The sequence below is a fragment of the Leucopleurus acutus genome, assembly GCF_964270905.1.
Source record: "Leucopleurus acutus genome assembly, chromosome: 19".
In the NCBI taxonomy this organism is placed as follows: domain Eukaryota; kingdom Metazoa; phylum Chordata; class Mammalia; order Artiodactyla; family Delphinidae; genus Leucopleurus; species Leucopleurus acutus.
Genome location: NC_139161.1, coordinates 6,729,357 through 6,741,734, shown reverse-complemented (window position 1 = coordinate 6,741,734; position 12,378 = coordinate 6,729,357). Strand labels below are relative to the sequence as shown.

The 12,378-nt window shown below is 55.5% G+C and overlaps 1 protein-coding gene across 1 annotated transcript; it reads right to left on the bottom strand.

The window, feature by feature from the left end:
• Positions 1 to 602: 602 nt before the first annotated feature.
• OTOP3 (otopetrin 3) lies at positions 603 to 11,980 on the bottom strand (the record flags this gene model as incomplete). The annotated part of the gene is made up of 7 exons (XM_082860266.1): positions 11,898 to 11,980; positions 6,402 to 6,818; positions 6,175 to 6,311; positions 4,981 to 5,039; positions 4,581 to 4,699; positions 1,945 to 2,759; positions 603 to 773 (listed from the first exon to the last, which is right to left on the bottom strand). Exons 1-7 carry the CDS (start codon positions 11,914 to 11,916, stop codon positions 603 to 605), a joined length of 1,737 nt encoding a protein of 578 aa, XP_082716392.1. The 5' UTR covers positions 11,917 to 11,980.
• Between the last annotated feature and the right edge of the window lie 398 nt (positions 11,981 to 12,378).

The following is a 12,378-nucleotide window of genomic DNA, read 5'->3' as shown; positions in this document are numbered from 1 at the left end:
GGAGGACTGTCCCTTCCCACCATGTACACAGAGTGTCCTCTCTGTCCCCGGGAGCAAATGCCACGAAGCCCGAATCGATCAAACAAACAGGGTTTATGTCAGCGGGAGAGAGCTGTTGACCCCTGCCTAGCAGCTAATTAACCAGCTCATTAGGAGACAGGGTGTGTGGGGAGAGAAGGGCAGGGCTGCCTGCCCAGCTGCGAGCTTCCGGATGTCCTGGGCTGAGCTTGGACCATGCAGGAGGCAGACCCCCAAGGCCTGGCCGGGTAGGGGTGCCCCTCCCCAAACTCCCCGGAATCATTTAGGGCTGACCGTCGTCCCCGAGAGTAGCTGTGTGGGCTTCCCGGGGCTGCGCTGATTGTGGTGGCGAGCAGGGGGCAGGTGTGTGCTCAGTCCTGGGTGTGGGCCTTAACAGTTCAGTGTCCAGGTCCTGCCCTTGGCCTTGGGCTGCCGTGACCACCCACCCCAGTGAGGATCTGGGGAAGAGGAGGCTTTGGGGAATCCAGGCTGGTCTAGGTCCCCCTGGAATGGGGCATCTGGGTTACGTTCTCCCCAGCCTTGGCACTTCGGGGGTGTGCAGGGGGTGGGTTTCTTGGGCGCTCTCAGGCCCCCAAGTAGACCTCCACCAGCACCCCGACGGAGTGCATACGGTAGAAGACGCCCAGAGGCAGGCCGAAGTTGACGATGGTGAACCATGTCCGGTAGCCATAGAAATCCTTTTCCAGCCCGTTCTCGAACTCGGGGTGTATGCCGAAAGCTGGCATCATCCACAGCTGGGGAGGAGAGGGCGTTGTTGAGTGGGGGAGGGGCTCTCCCCTCCCCCAAGGCCCTCAGCTCCTGGGAGGCCCCAGAACCTGCAGCTCCTGCAGCATACCCCCCACCCTAGCATCCCCTCACCCTTAGGCTTTCAGAACCAGCCCCTCTCCCCCTATATCCCCCTCACCCCATCCCACAGAAGGCCTCAGCCCCCTCCTTGGCCTGCCTGGGGCCAGCCTAAACTCTAGCTGGATCCTGCCACCACCACGGTACAACCTGCTCCACCTGGGCTCCCCTGGGCCCTCATTTCCATCACCTTTTTCTGCTCTGGGTTCATTCTTCCGCTGTCATGACTCTCTGCCCGCTCCACCCCGACCCTGCCTCCTGTCCAAATTCTGCCCGTTTCTCAAGGCCCAGATCAAACTTTCACAAAGCCTTCCTTGGCCACCTGGGCCCACACTTCCTTCTCTGAGCTCCGACCACACTTTGGGGCCAATTTATTACTTATGCTCTGTCTGGACCAGAGGTTTCACCCTCTGAGGTGTTTCCAGCACAGCTATTACCATCATGGGCTAAAACCACCTGGAGTTGTCCCGGGACTGCCACTTGCAGGCTTGTGGGAACACGGCAGGTCAAACATAAGGCTCAGTTTGCTCATCTGTTAAATAGGGACAGTAATAGTGCCTGTTGCATGGAGTGAGTGTGATGATTCAGAGAGATGCACGGAAAGGTGGACTTGGAACTTAGCAGCCGCCGGGCACCCAGCAGTCATTGTCAATACCTCCCCCTAGAGATGCTTTAGAAAAACAGGCACCTTCTGATCTCTTCCTTTGACTCAAGTCAGCGGACCATTAATGATCTGGTAATTCTCTAACTGGTCCCCCTGTGTCTCCTCAGCTAAGCTCCCCGAGGGTAGAAATCCTATATGTATGTTGTAAATAGCACTTAGCTACATGCTTGGCACATTCATTCATGCCAGGCACCTCGCAGGGAGCTGGGCGACACCCCCTACTCTCAGGCAGCATCAAGCTAGTTGGAAAGGGGCCTGTGTCCTTGACAATTAAAGGGACAAGCCAGTCGCCCTCGGGACAGTCCATGCACAATCCCTTGATCCATCCCTTCCTGAGTGAGGATTTCTGGGGCCTCCTTGCCGGCTCCACTCCCATGCCTCCCAGCCCCGCCACTCACTGTGATGTTGCAGAGGATGAGGAAGAGTGAGATCTCCTTGAGGGCCCGCCGCTTCCAGTTGAGGTGGCTGTAGGAGTGGATGTAGGCCAGTGAGGCCTGCCGCAGGTCCTGGCCCAGCTCCAGCAGGGAGCCCCTGCGGGGAGGCTCAGCCTCCCACTTCCCCGCCAGGCTCTCGGGAGCTGCCTCCCAGAGTGGGCGCCGGTGCAGGCCCTCGATGATGAAGAGGTTCTGGGCTATGTGCTGCAGGATGAGAAGCAGCGAATAGGCCAGGATGAGGTGGTTGAGTAGCTCGTGGGGGCGAGTGGCCACGATGGCCACGATAGAGAAGTAGGAGATGCCCATCTGGCCCAGCGCCGCGCCCATCAGCAGCACCACGTCCAGGCTGCGGGTGGGGTTCTTGAGCGTGTCTAGCTCTCGCTCCTCCAGCCCATGGATGGCCATGCCCGCCAGGCACGCCAGGCTCATAGTGGGCAGTGCGGCTGCATGGAAGCCGTAGTAGATGGTGAAGTACTGGCGCGCGATGGCAGGGCCACTTGCTTGGATCTGGAAGAGCACGAAGACGCACGTGCCTGCCACCAGGACCAGCAGGCCCAGCACCGGCCCTAAGATGGCCCCGTGCAGGTGGAAGGGCGGGGTGCCGGGGTGGGAGCCCGTGTGGGGTGTCAGGCGGCGGCCCACGTTCTTCCACATGACGAAGAGCATGCCACAGCAGATGAGGGAGTACTCGGTGCTGAAGGGGTAGAGCATCAGGTAGCCCTTCTGGAAGACCTCACACGCGGTGACGTTGAGGCACAGACAGGTGTTGGTGTTGTTGCCTGGGAGGGGGCAGGGCAGGAGGGATCAGACGTTCAGGTGGGCCTTGCTCTGAGGAAACCAGATGCACAAATCAATCTGTTCACCTCCTGGATTATGGCAGAGGCGGAAGGGACCCAGCCACCCATTTTACAGATGTGGAAACTGAGGCCAACAGAGAGAAGTCAGAAATCACAGGATGGTCCTTCTTTTTTTTTTTTTTTTTGTGGGATCTTAGTTCCCTGACCGGGGATCGAATCCGTGCCCCCTGCAGTGGAAGCGTGGCGTCTTAACCCCTGGACCACCAGGGAAGTCCCCAGGATGGTCATTCCTTGACAAAGGGATTCTAGACCTCAAGTGCCAAGCTTAGGTAAAGCATTTGACACATGATGTCTTTGGTGCCAAATGTCCCCTCTACAGATTACTTGCTGAGCACAGGGGGAAGCCTGTAACCTTATACTGGGAGGATCTGGCTGACACACCACGACCATCGGCAGCGCCCACTGTGGGGCAGACGTCTTGCCTTGTGGTGAGGCGCCCTGCAGAGCGCACAGTACCCTCTGTGGAATGTTGGTGTCCAAGATGCTCAACCCAAATCTAAGCAACACTTTGGTCCATACTTCCTGTTTCTAGGAAAAGCAGGGGATTTGGGAACAAGTCAAATGCTACCACGAGGAAGCAACCTGACAAATCTCAATGTCACTAGGGGAAAAGAGACTGAACTGAGCCACCAAAGGTACTGCACGTTTGAACAAACCATCTTTAAAAGACATTTCATGGGCTGATGGGAGAAAGTCGAACATAGATTGATACAGAGGATGGGGATGAAGTTAAGGCATTTTGTTAGAAATTACAGTGGCATGTGTGCTCATGTAGGGAACGATATGATTTTAAAGACGTGCATACTGAAATATTCTGAGATGAAATGCCAGTATTTCTGCAACGTAAGTAATTCAGCAAAAACATTGGAATGAATATGGCAAAATGTTAATAATTATTACATCTAGGTGATGGGTATGTCCTGTTCTTCTACTCATCTGTATGCTTGAATTGTTTAATAATAAACAATCCATGATGTCACTTGCCGAAAATTCTCTTTGCACAGGTCTTCTGAAAAATGGATCTGGAGCATAAAGAATGCCCACGGTATACAGGCATGCTGAGATGTACGCAATGGATGTGTGAATGCATGAGTCTGCTGGGAAGGCTTGGCTGTACACAGGTCAGGATGGTGATGCCACCTGGGGCGGGGGGAGGTGTATACATACAGGTGTGGCTGAATCCCACAGACGGAAATGTTCCCATGTAGGTTTAGGGGACATGGCCTCTAAGGGCAGACTGACAGGTAGGGCACTGGGTACATGGAACAGTCCAGGGAGTTCTTTCTGCCCAGAAACCTTCTGTTCTTCCTTATATGTCCAGGTACCTACAACTGTGTTAGGAAGACATTCCTTTCAGTCTTGAAGGCTTTTTAGTTTCTTGCAAGTAAAATGCAAATACCAGGGGTAGAGTGCATACCTGGGCTTATCAGTGAATAGCTCAGCCAGGATTAGTGGTTAGCTTACTGATAGCTAGACGGATGCCTGGAGCGGGCTTGCCGAGTGCCAGCACCTGATGGGGCAGGCCCAGAATGGGGGCAGGATGGGTACCATTGGCAAATGTCAGTTTCCGTTTAGTCGTGATCTGGTCTCTAGAGCTTTCTCCCAACTCTGCAGAGTCATTGAGCCTCACCTGTTGGAGGGAGTGTAGCGTGCACGCATGTGTGTGTGTGTGTGTGTGTGTGTGTGTGTGTGTGTGTGTGTGTACATTCAGCGATTGGGGGGCAGTCATGGTCTCCTCTGTACCTGAGAACTTTTCCATGAGGGCGCTGAGCTCGGTCTCGATCTCATGGTGCATGGAGTCGTTGGTGACGGCCAGAAGCCACAGCAGCAGGTTCGTGGCCAGCGTCAGCATCAAGCCACACCTGGAGGAGGTGCTACACTCTGCCACACAGCCTAGCCGGCTTCCCGGGTGCCCCACGTTCACCATCACTGCCTTTGGGGTGACCACTCTCTCCCAAAGCCAGATGCCATCTGCCATTAGAACTTCAGGAGGGGCAGCCCTAGGGGCCACCCGGGACCCATTCCCAGACTAACCGATAGCCGTAGGGCCACCCTGTCCAGGGAAGCTGTTGGGGGGCCAGCATGAGTGGGGGACAGGGGTATCCCAGGAGTTGTTGGAAGGAGAGAAGGTGCCACATCTTACCTAGTGAAGTTGGTCTGGATCTGAACGCAGTCCTTAGAGTGCTTCCAGAGCACCCAGGTCTGAAAGAGAAAGGGCCTTGAGCCCAGGGGCTAGGGGTGGGGCGAAGGTTGGTGGTGGGACTATGGGGCATGTGTTCCAGTTGCATGTGTGTATTTACAATGGAAGGGACAGTGAGGAAGCCTGGGTTGGATTTGTGGCTCCAGGGTTTCCTTGCTGTGTGGTCTTGGGCCAGTGGAAAAACATCTCTGAGCCTTAGTCTCCTTGGCTCTAAAATAGGACTAAAATGTCTATCAGGGGAATGCCTCCTTATTGGGGCAATAAAAAGGATGATGCAAACAAAACACAGAGCACAATGCCTACAGATCAGGAACTCAGGAGGGACTTGGAGATTCATTAAGAGTAGCTCTGGGGACTTCCCTGGTGGCATTAAGAATCCACCTGCCAATGCAGGGGACACGGGTTTGAGCCCTGATCCAGGAAGATCCCACATGCTGCAGAGCAACTAAGCTCGTGCACCACAACTACTGAGCCTGCGCTCTAGAGCCTGCGAGCCGCAACTACTGAGCCCGTGAGCCACAACTCCTGAAGCCCGCGCCCCTAGAGCTTGTGCTCCGCAACAAGAGAAGCCACCGCAATGAGAAGCCTGTGCACCACAACAAAGAGCAGCCCCCGTTCACCGCAACTAGAGAAAGCCTGCACGCAGCAACAAAGACCCAATGCAGCCCAAAATAAATAAATAAATAAATTAATTAAAAAACCTTCTTTAAAAAAAAAAAAGTAGCTCTGTAGGGCTTCCCTGGTGGTCCAGTGATTAAGACTCCATGCTTCCAATACAGGGGGCCCCTTGGTCGGGGAACTAAGATCCCACATGCCGCTCGACCAAAAATATAAATAAATAAATTGTATTTAAAACAAAAAAAGAGAGTAGCACAGTATATCCGGGGGTGTAGATTTAGGTACACACAGGTACGTACAGGCAAATGTACCTATAGGTGCCTGCGTTTCAGTGGCACAGTGTGTGTGTGATGCTGACACATGTAGGTAGTATGGGTGTGGGCACACAGAGGCACGTGGAGGGCGCTGTGGTGCGTGTGTACATACTCTGGGCCGTGTGGGTATTTGCTGATGTGCCTGTTTCTAGGCATAGGCCGGGGCGCGTACGTACGCGGCGAGGGGGTGCGAGAGGCGGGTCACCTGGATGCTGATGAAGATGATCTCGACGGCCGGGAAGATGAGCTCCAGCTGTGACTTACAGCGGATGTGGCTCATGCCGTAGCCCACGCGGAAGACGTTGAGGCAGATGGCGCAGCTACCAAAGAGCACCAGGGAGCCTGGCCGGGCCAGGGGGCCGTTGGCACCTCCCCTGGAAAGAGCCCTCCCTCCCCACCCCTCTGCATCCACCCAGGCGCCCCGACACTCACCGCGCACCCAAGCGGGTCCTGCGTGCGGGTCCCGGTGGAGCACGGCTTGCGGCCGGCGGGTGGTCCCGGCGGTGTAGTAGAGAAGCCAAAGGAGGGCCAGGGCCTTCAGCGTCGCCAGCAGGATCCACACATCCCCCAGCGTGATGGCCACGTTGTTGAAGATCATGCTGCAGATGAAGGCTCCGCCCAGGAACACCATGTTGAGGGCCAGGAGCCCCGAGAAGAGCTGCCCGGCCTTCTGGGCCTGCCGGTCTCGGCGCAGCAGCAGTGAGAAGTGCCGCACCAGCCAGGACCTGCTGAGGGGCGAGGCGGGGGCCCTTGTCTGCTCGGCCCCCGTGGCCGCGTGGTTCTCCTTGGCCGGGGTCTCTCCAGTCTCCTGTGCTTCTGGAGAGGCCATGGGTGGAGCCTCAGTAGGGGCTGGGGAGGGAGACAGGGTTCTGGTTGGCTGCCAAGCCGTCCTGGGCTCAATTCCGCTTCTGCCTCTAAGCTCTGTGGGACCTAGGCGAGCTAAGCAACCTCTCTGGTCAGGACGTTGGAAATAAAAGCAGCTGCCCCATCTGCCTTACGGGACCGAGAAGATTCAAACAGACCAGGGGATATGGAAGCCCTTTGTGCTCCACATAAACACAGGGTTTATTTCGACTGGCTTGAGGACCGCCTTCCCCCCACCCCTACCCTCCTGCATCAGTGCTTGATCTTAAGGTGGAATAATGATGTCTGTCAAGGCAGCCAGGGGTATCGGCACAGTGCTTGGCCACTGGGCAGTTTCCAGGGCTGTGACGTTTCACCACCAAAACGCAATTTGTGCCCTCTGTCTTCTGGAAGGAAATTCACTCCTCAAGTCAGGGAGAGCAAGTAGGTGTCCTCTCTTGTTCCGACTCTGATTAGTTGGGCAATGTTTGCCTAGAGTGTTGGGTTGAGAAGGATCCTGAGGCTGAGCGTGGGCTTGGTGGGAAAGAATGGTGTGATCTGAGATAATACTCTATTTTGCGTACATATGGGTGTATATAAAATTACTTTTTAAAGAAGTCTTTTTATTGAACTTGTTACAATATTGCTTCTGTTTTATGTGTTTTGATTTTTGACTGCGGGGCATGTGGGCTCTTAGCTCCCTGACCAGGGATCGAACCCACACCCCCTGCATTGGAAGGCAAAGTCTTAAGCACTGGACTGCCAGGGAAGTCCCTAAAATTACTTTTAAAAGATCTAGAAGACACCCATCAAGTTCACAACAGGAGTTTCTTCTGGGGAAAGGAGGAGGGCACTAGAATTGGGAGAAGTTTAATGTTCTAGTTTTTTTTTTTCTTAAAAAAAAAACCAACATTACTGGGACTTCCCTGGTGGTGCAGTGGTTAAGAATCCGCCTGCCAATGCAGGGGACATGGGTTCGAGCCCTGGCCCAGGAAGATCCCACATGCCACAGAGCAACTAAGCCCGTGCGCCACAACTACTGAGCCTGCGCTCTAGAGCCCGTGACCAACAACTACTGAGCCCACGTGCCACAACTACTGAAGCCCGAGTGCCTAGAGCCCGTGCTCCTCAACAAGAGAAGCCACCGCAATGAGAAGCCCGCGCACCGCAACAAAGAGTAGCCCCCGCTCGCCGCAACTAGAGAAAGCCCACGTGCAGCAACGAAGACCCAACGCAGCCAAAAGATAAACAAACAAACAAACATTACTTATGTAATTAAAGTTAATTTTAAAGCACATTAAAGGTTTAAGGAAAAAGTTCTGAGATTGAATGACAATGTCTGCCATGAGCATGGGACACGTTGGGATGAGCATGAATGCCATGACCTTGACTTTCTTTTTCCTTTGGCTGTGACGCCCAGCTTGTGGGATCTTAGTTCCCTGACCAGGGATTGAACCCGTGCCCTCGTCAGTGAAAGCGCAGAGTCCTAACCGCTGGACTGCAGGGGAAGTCCCATACCCTTGACTTTGATAGAACTGACTTCCGTCTGTGCCCCCCGCCACCTCCTTGAAGCCTCATGGAGGCGCAGCGCAACGTGGGGAACACCACCCTGACCCTCTCTTTCCCTGCGTGTCTCCTGCTACTTTCTCACCTGCCCCAAGCTTTCATTCAGGCCAACCTCCTTGTTACCCTTCACTCGGACCCAGATCTTGGGTCACCCCACACCTGCAGCTCAGGACCCCTTCCTGGAGCCCAGCACACTTCTCCCGTGGGCCCTTTGAGTACTCATAACGCTGCACTGGAGTGCAGGGATGCCCCACTGGTCTGGGTGCTGTCCTGGCGGGAAGGTTCCTTCACCACCCCCTGCTGTCCCAGGTGCTCTCCCGCTGCTGCCCTGGCATCCCTGGTGCTCTGGGCTCAGGGTCCTAGGGGCTCAGGGTCCTAGGTGCTCCCCCTTTTCCAGGCTGCAGGAAGCCTGCTTTCTAATTCACTGTCTCAGCAAGCGGAGACTCCATCCCCATGTCTCCCAGCAGGGAACCAAGTGTCTGCCTTGCCTCTCCCCTCATCCCTGTGCATTGCAGCTCAAGGACTGCTCTGAGATTTTTCTTTACCACAAGCACTACCCTGGTCCACGGCTCCCTCTTCTGTCTCCTGGACTGGTCTCCCTACCCACTGCGCCTCTCCCCTACTTCCCCTGCAAAGGCAACCACTGTTCTCACTATAGAGTCCAAACTATCTAGCATGGCCTGCCTGGCCTTTCAAAATGAAACAAGGCAGCGTATGTTTAGTATGGGCTTGGGGTGCACAAGGTGATCAAGGCAGGGTAGCCGCTGTTGCTTCCTGGTCTGGTCTTAACTTTCCTCTCCAGCCCTGCGTTCAGACCCCCACTCCCTTGCCCATGGGCCATATGCCATCCTGATGCCTAGTTCCTAGAATGCCCCTGCTTTCACTCACTTCCCTGTCTTTGCCCACACCCTACCCTTTGCCCATGGTGCCCACCCACTTGCCCCTTGGATGACTGCGGTTGTGTCCTCAGGACTCAGTGGAGCCCCACCTCCTCTAGGAAGCCTTCCCTGAACCCCCTTGCCAAGGCTGGACTAGGTGCCCCTCTTGGCACCCTCACTGCACCCATGCTTGTTGCTGAAGCATCCCCTACCATGCTCTATTTTATGTTATGTTTTTTAAGTTTACTTCTTTTTTAATTAATTAATTAGGCTGCGCCGGGTCCTTAGTTGCAGCATGCGGGATCTTTTTTTTTTTTTTTTAAATTGCGGCACACCAACTCTTAGTTGCAGCACATGGGATCTAGTTCCCTGACCAGGGATCGAACCTGGGTTCCCTGAATTCGGAGTGCGGAGCCTTAGCCACTGGACCACCAGGGAAGTCCCATATCATGCTCTATTTTATTTATTTATTTAAAAAATTTTTTAATTTAATTTTTTTTATACAGCAGGTTCTTATTGGTCATCAATTTTACACACATCAGTGTTCATGCTCTATTTTAATTAGCTGTGCTTTGCTCTGTGTCTCCCTTTGGACTCTGACCTTTAGACTATCCCCCTGTGTAACTACCAGAAGACCCTCGGCACACGTGGCTCTAAAATGCAGCCTCTGCAGGCCCCCCTTCTCCAATGTGCAACCTGCCCAATATTTATACCTCCTAAGGTCCTCTTCTGGGGCAAATAGAATAATAAAACTTGGTACTCTTTTAAAGATTCTACCAATGATTCCCCCCTTCCCAGTCTTCCACATCATTCTTGCTCTAGTTCTGTCCCCTCCTTGTCCAGCCCCCTTGTCACACTCTAGGCACCTCCTCCCCACATTCATCCAGGCCCGGCCAGAGTACTCCCCATGTCTCATGTAGCCTCGTGCCCCCCCCATCACTCCTGCAGCCCGTTCTTCCTTCTGCCTCTCCCGCTACCCTCCACCAACGGCTCTTGCCCATCCTCACCACCCATCTTAAGCGCTTCTCCTGGGAAGACTTCTCCCTTTGCCCAGACATCTATCGAGAGCGGGTGTGCACTGCTGTGGGTGTGCCTGGTGGGCAGCGACCATCTCCTGCTTACCTCATCCCCCACATATGGCACAGGGAGGACACTGAACCAATATTAGCTGACTGAGTCTGGCATTTTCTGGGGACATTTCAGCACCAGAGTCATGGACAGAAACCCTTCCCATCAAACCCTTTGCATCCATCCTGGCCCAGTGGAGGCGACTTTCCAGATGATCTTGGTCTTTCTTCCCAGGCTCCCCCACCCAGGTTGAGCACATCTGAAGCTTACAGGGACACCTCCCTGCTCCTTTTCTCCCAGACCTGACTGCCCCATCTCGCCTTCCCAGAATCTTCCCCAAGGCAGGAGGAGAGCCTAGTGCCGAATCCTGGCGCTTACTACCTGTGTGATCTTGGTCAAGCTACTTAGACTCTCGGTGCCTCAGTTTCCTCATCTGTAAACAGATACACGACTATGGAACAGTACCTGTTACATAGGAGATGTTCAATAAAGATTTCTTGAATGAATAAATGAAGGAATTAAGGCATAATACCTACCTGATGGGGATTTTTCAAAATTAAATGATTTAACACACGTAACTGCATGTAGAGACATGCCTGGCATAGAGAATGCTCTCAGTGTTAGCTGTTTATGCATTTCCTTCCTGTTCTGTCCAGGTCCTGGAGAGGCCGGAACGGTCGAGATTATTGGTGAATTACAGGGGCAGGTTTTGATTGGACTGCAGGCCTAGAGAGGACCCTGGAGGACAAGGTCCTGTCCTCCAGGGTCCTCACCTTCACTATCTTCCCCGCCCCCACCCCCAGGGTCCAACCCTCTCTCGGCCGCTAGAGGGAGCGCTCAAAGTGGAGGATAGGGTCCTCCGCTGGGGAGGGTGCGGGGATGGGCAAGCAGGGGTCGCGGGAAGAGGGTGAGGGCTCCCTGACTGACAAGGAGGAATCCGCCATCCTCTGGCTCGCCCCTCCGCGCGACGCCAGTTCAGGGGAGGGCCCGGACACCAAACTGGTTTGTGGGTCGCGATTAGAGCCAGTGATGAAAGCTGCAGAGCCGTCGGGGCGCGGCGCCTGGCCGGATCCGACGGATGCTGCTAAGCACTGGTGGCAGAGCTACGGGATTTCTTTCCGAGCTACTCGAGGGACTGCGAGGCCTGGGACAGGCACCACACGGGTGCCTCTGACTGGGCATCCCGGCAACACAGCCCCACACCCCTTTTTCCAGCCGTCCGGGCTTTTAGCTTCTTCCCGGCTTCGGCGCTCTCCTTCCGCTGTGCGCGCTCGGACCCGGCTAAGGCGCAGGGGGCGGGGGTGCCCTGCTGACCCCTGCGCGCACCCCGCCCGCGGAAAGGAGACGGGGTGCAGAGCCGGGGTGGGGGCAGAGGGGGGCCGCCGTTCGGGTCACCAAGGGTTGACCTTCCTCCCGTCATCTCGCCCTCCCGCCCCAGTCCCTGCAGCCCCCAGTCTCTGACCCTCGCTTTGGAAGGGGAGTTGGTGTGAGTGTCGAGGATGGGCTCTCGGGAATGTTCCTCCAGGGGTCAGAGGGCGCTCCCGGCCGTAACGGCGCCGCCGGGGAGCCTTACCTGAGGCCTGGGCAGGCATCGCCGCCGGCTGACCACCGCAGCGCGGATTGTCTGTCCGGTGAGGCCCCTGCGCCGGACCGATGCCTCCGACGCCCTCCCTCCGCGGGACTGCGCAGCCGCCTCTCGGGCTCCGCGGCCCATTGATTTTTCTGTTGACTTTGGGGCTCTCATTAATCAATCCTTCGTTAATTACCCCGCCGGGGGCTCCCCGGACAGCTCAGCCAATAACGAGGCGGCTGGACAGGCGGGCGGGGCCGGAGGCGGTGCATGCCTGGGGCTCTGGGTCAGGGGACCCACGAGCAGGCCCGCTTCCGGGGTAGGTCGGGGTGCAATGTCCTTAGGCCGCAACAGAGGCCGTGTAGGGTTCAGGCCACACTTGCCTCTGGCGGCCCAGCAGGGAATGGACCCTCCCCCACAGATCCGGGGTCACCTTCTCTTGTACCCCATGTAGCACCAGACCCGGCCCTGACGCAAGCTCTCT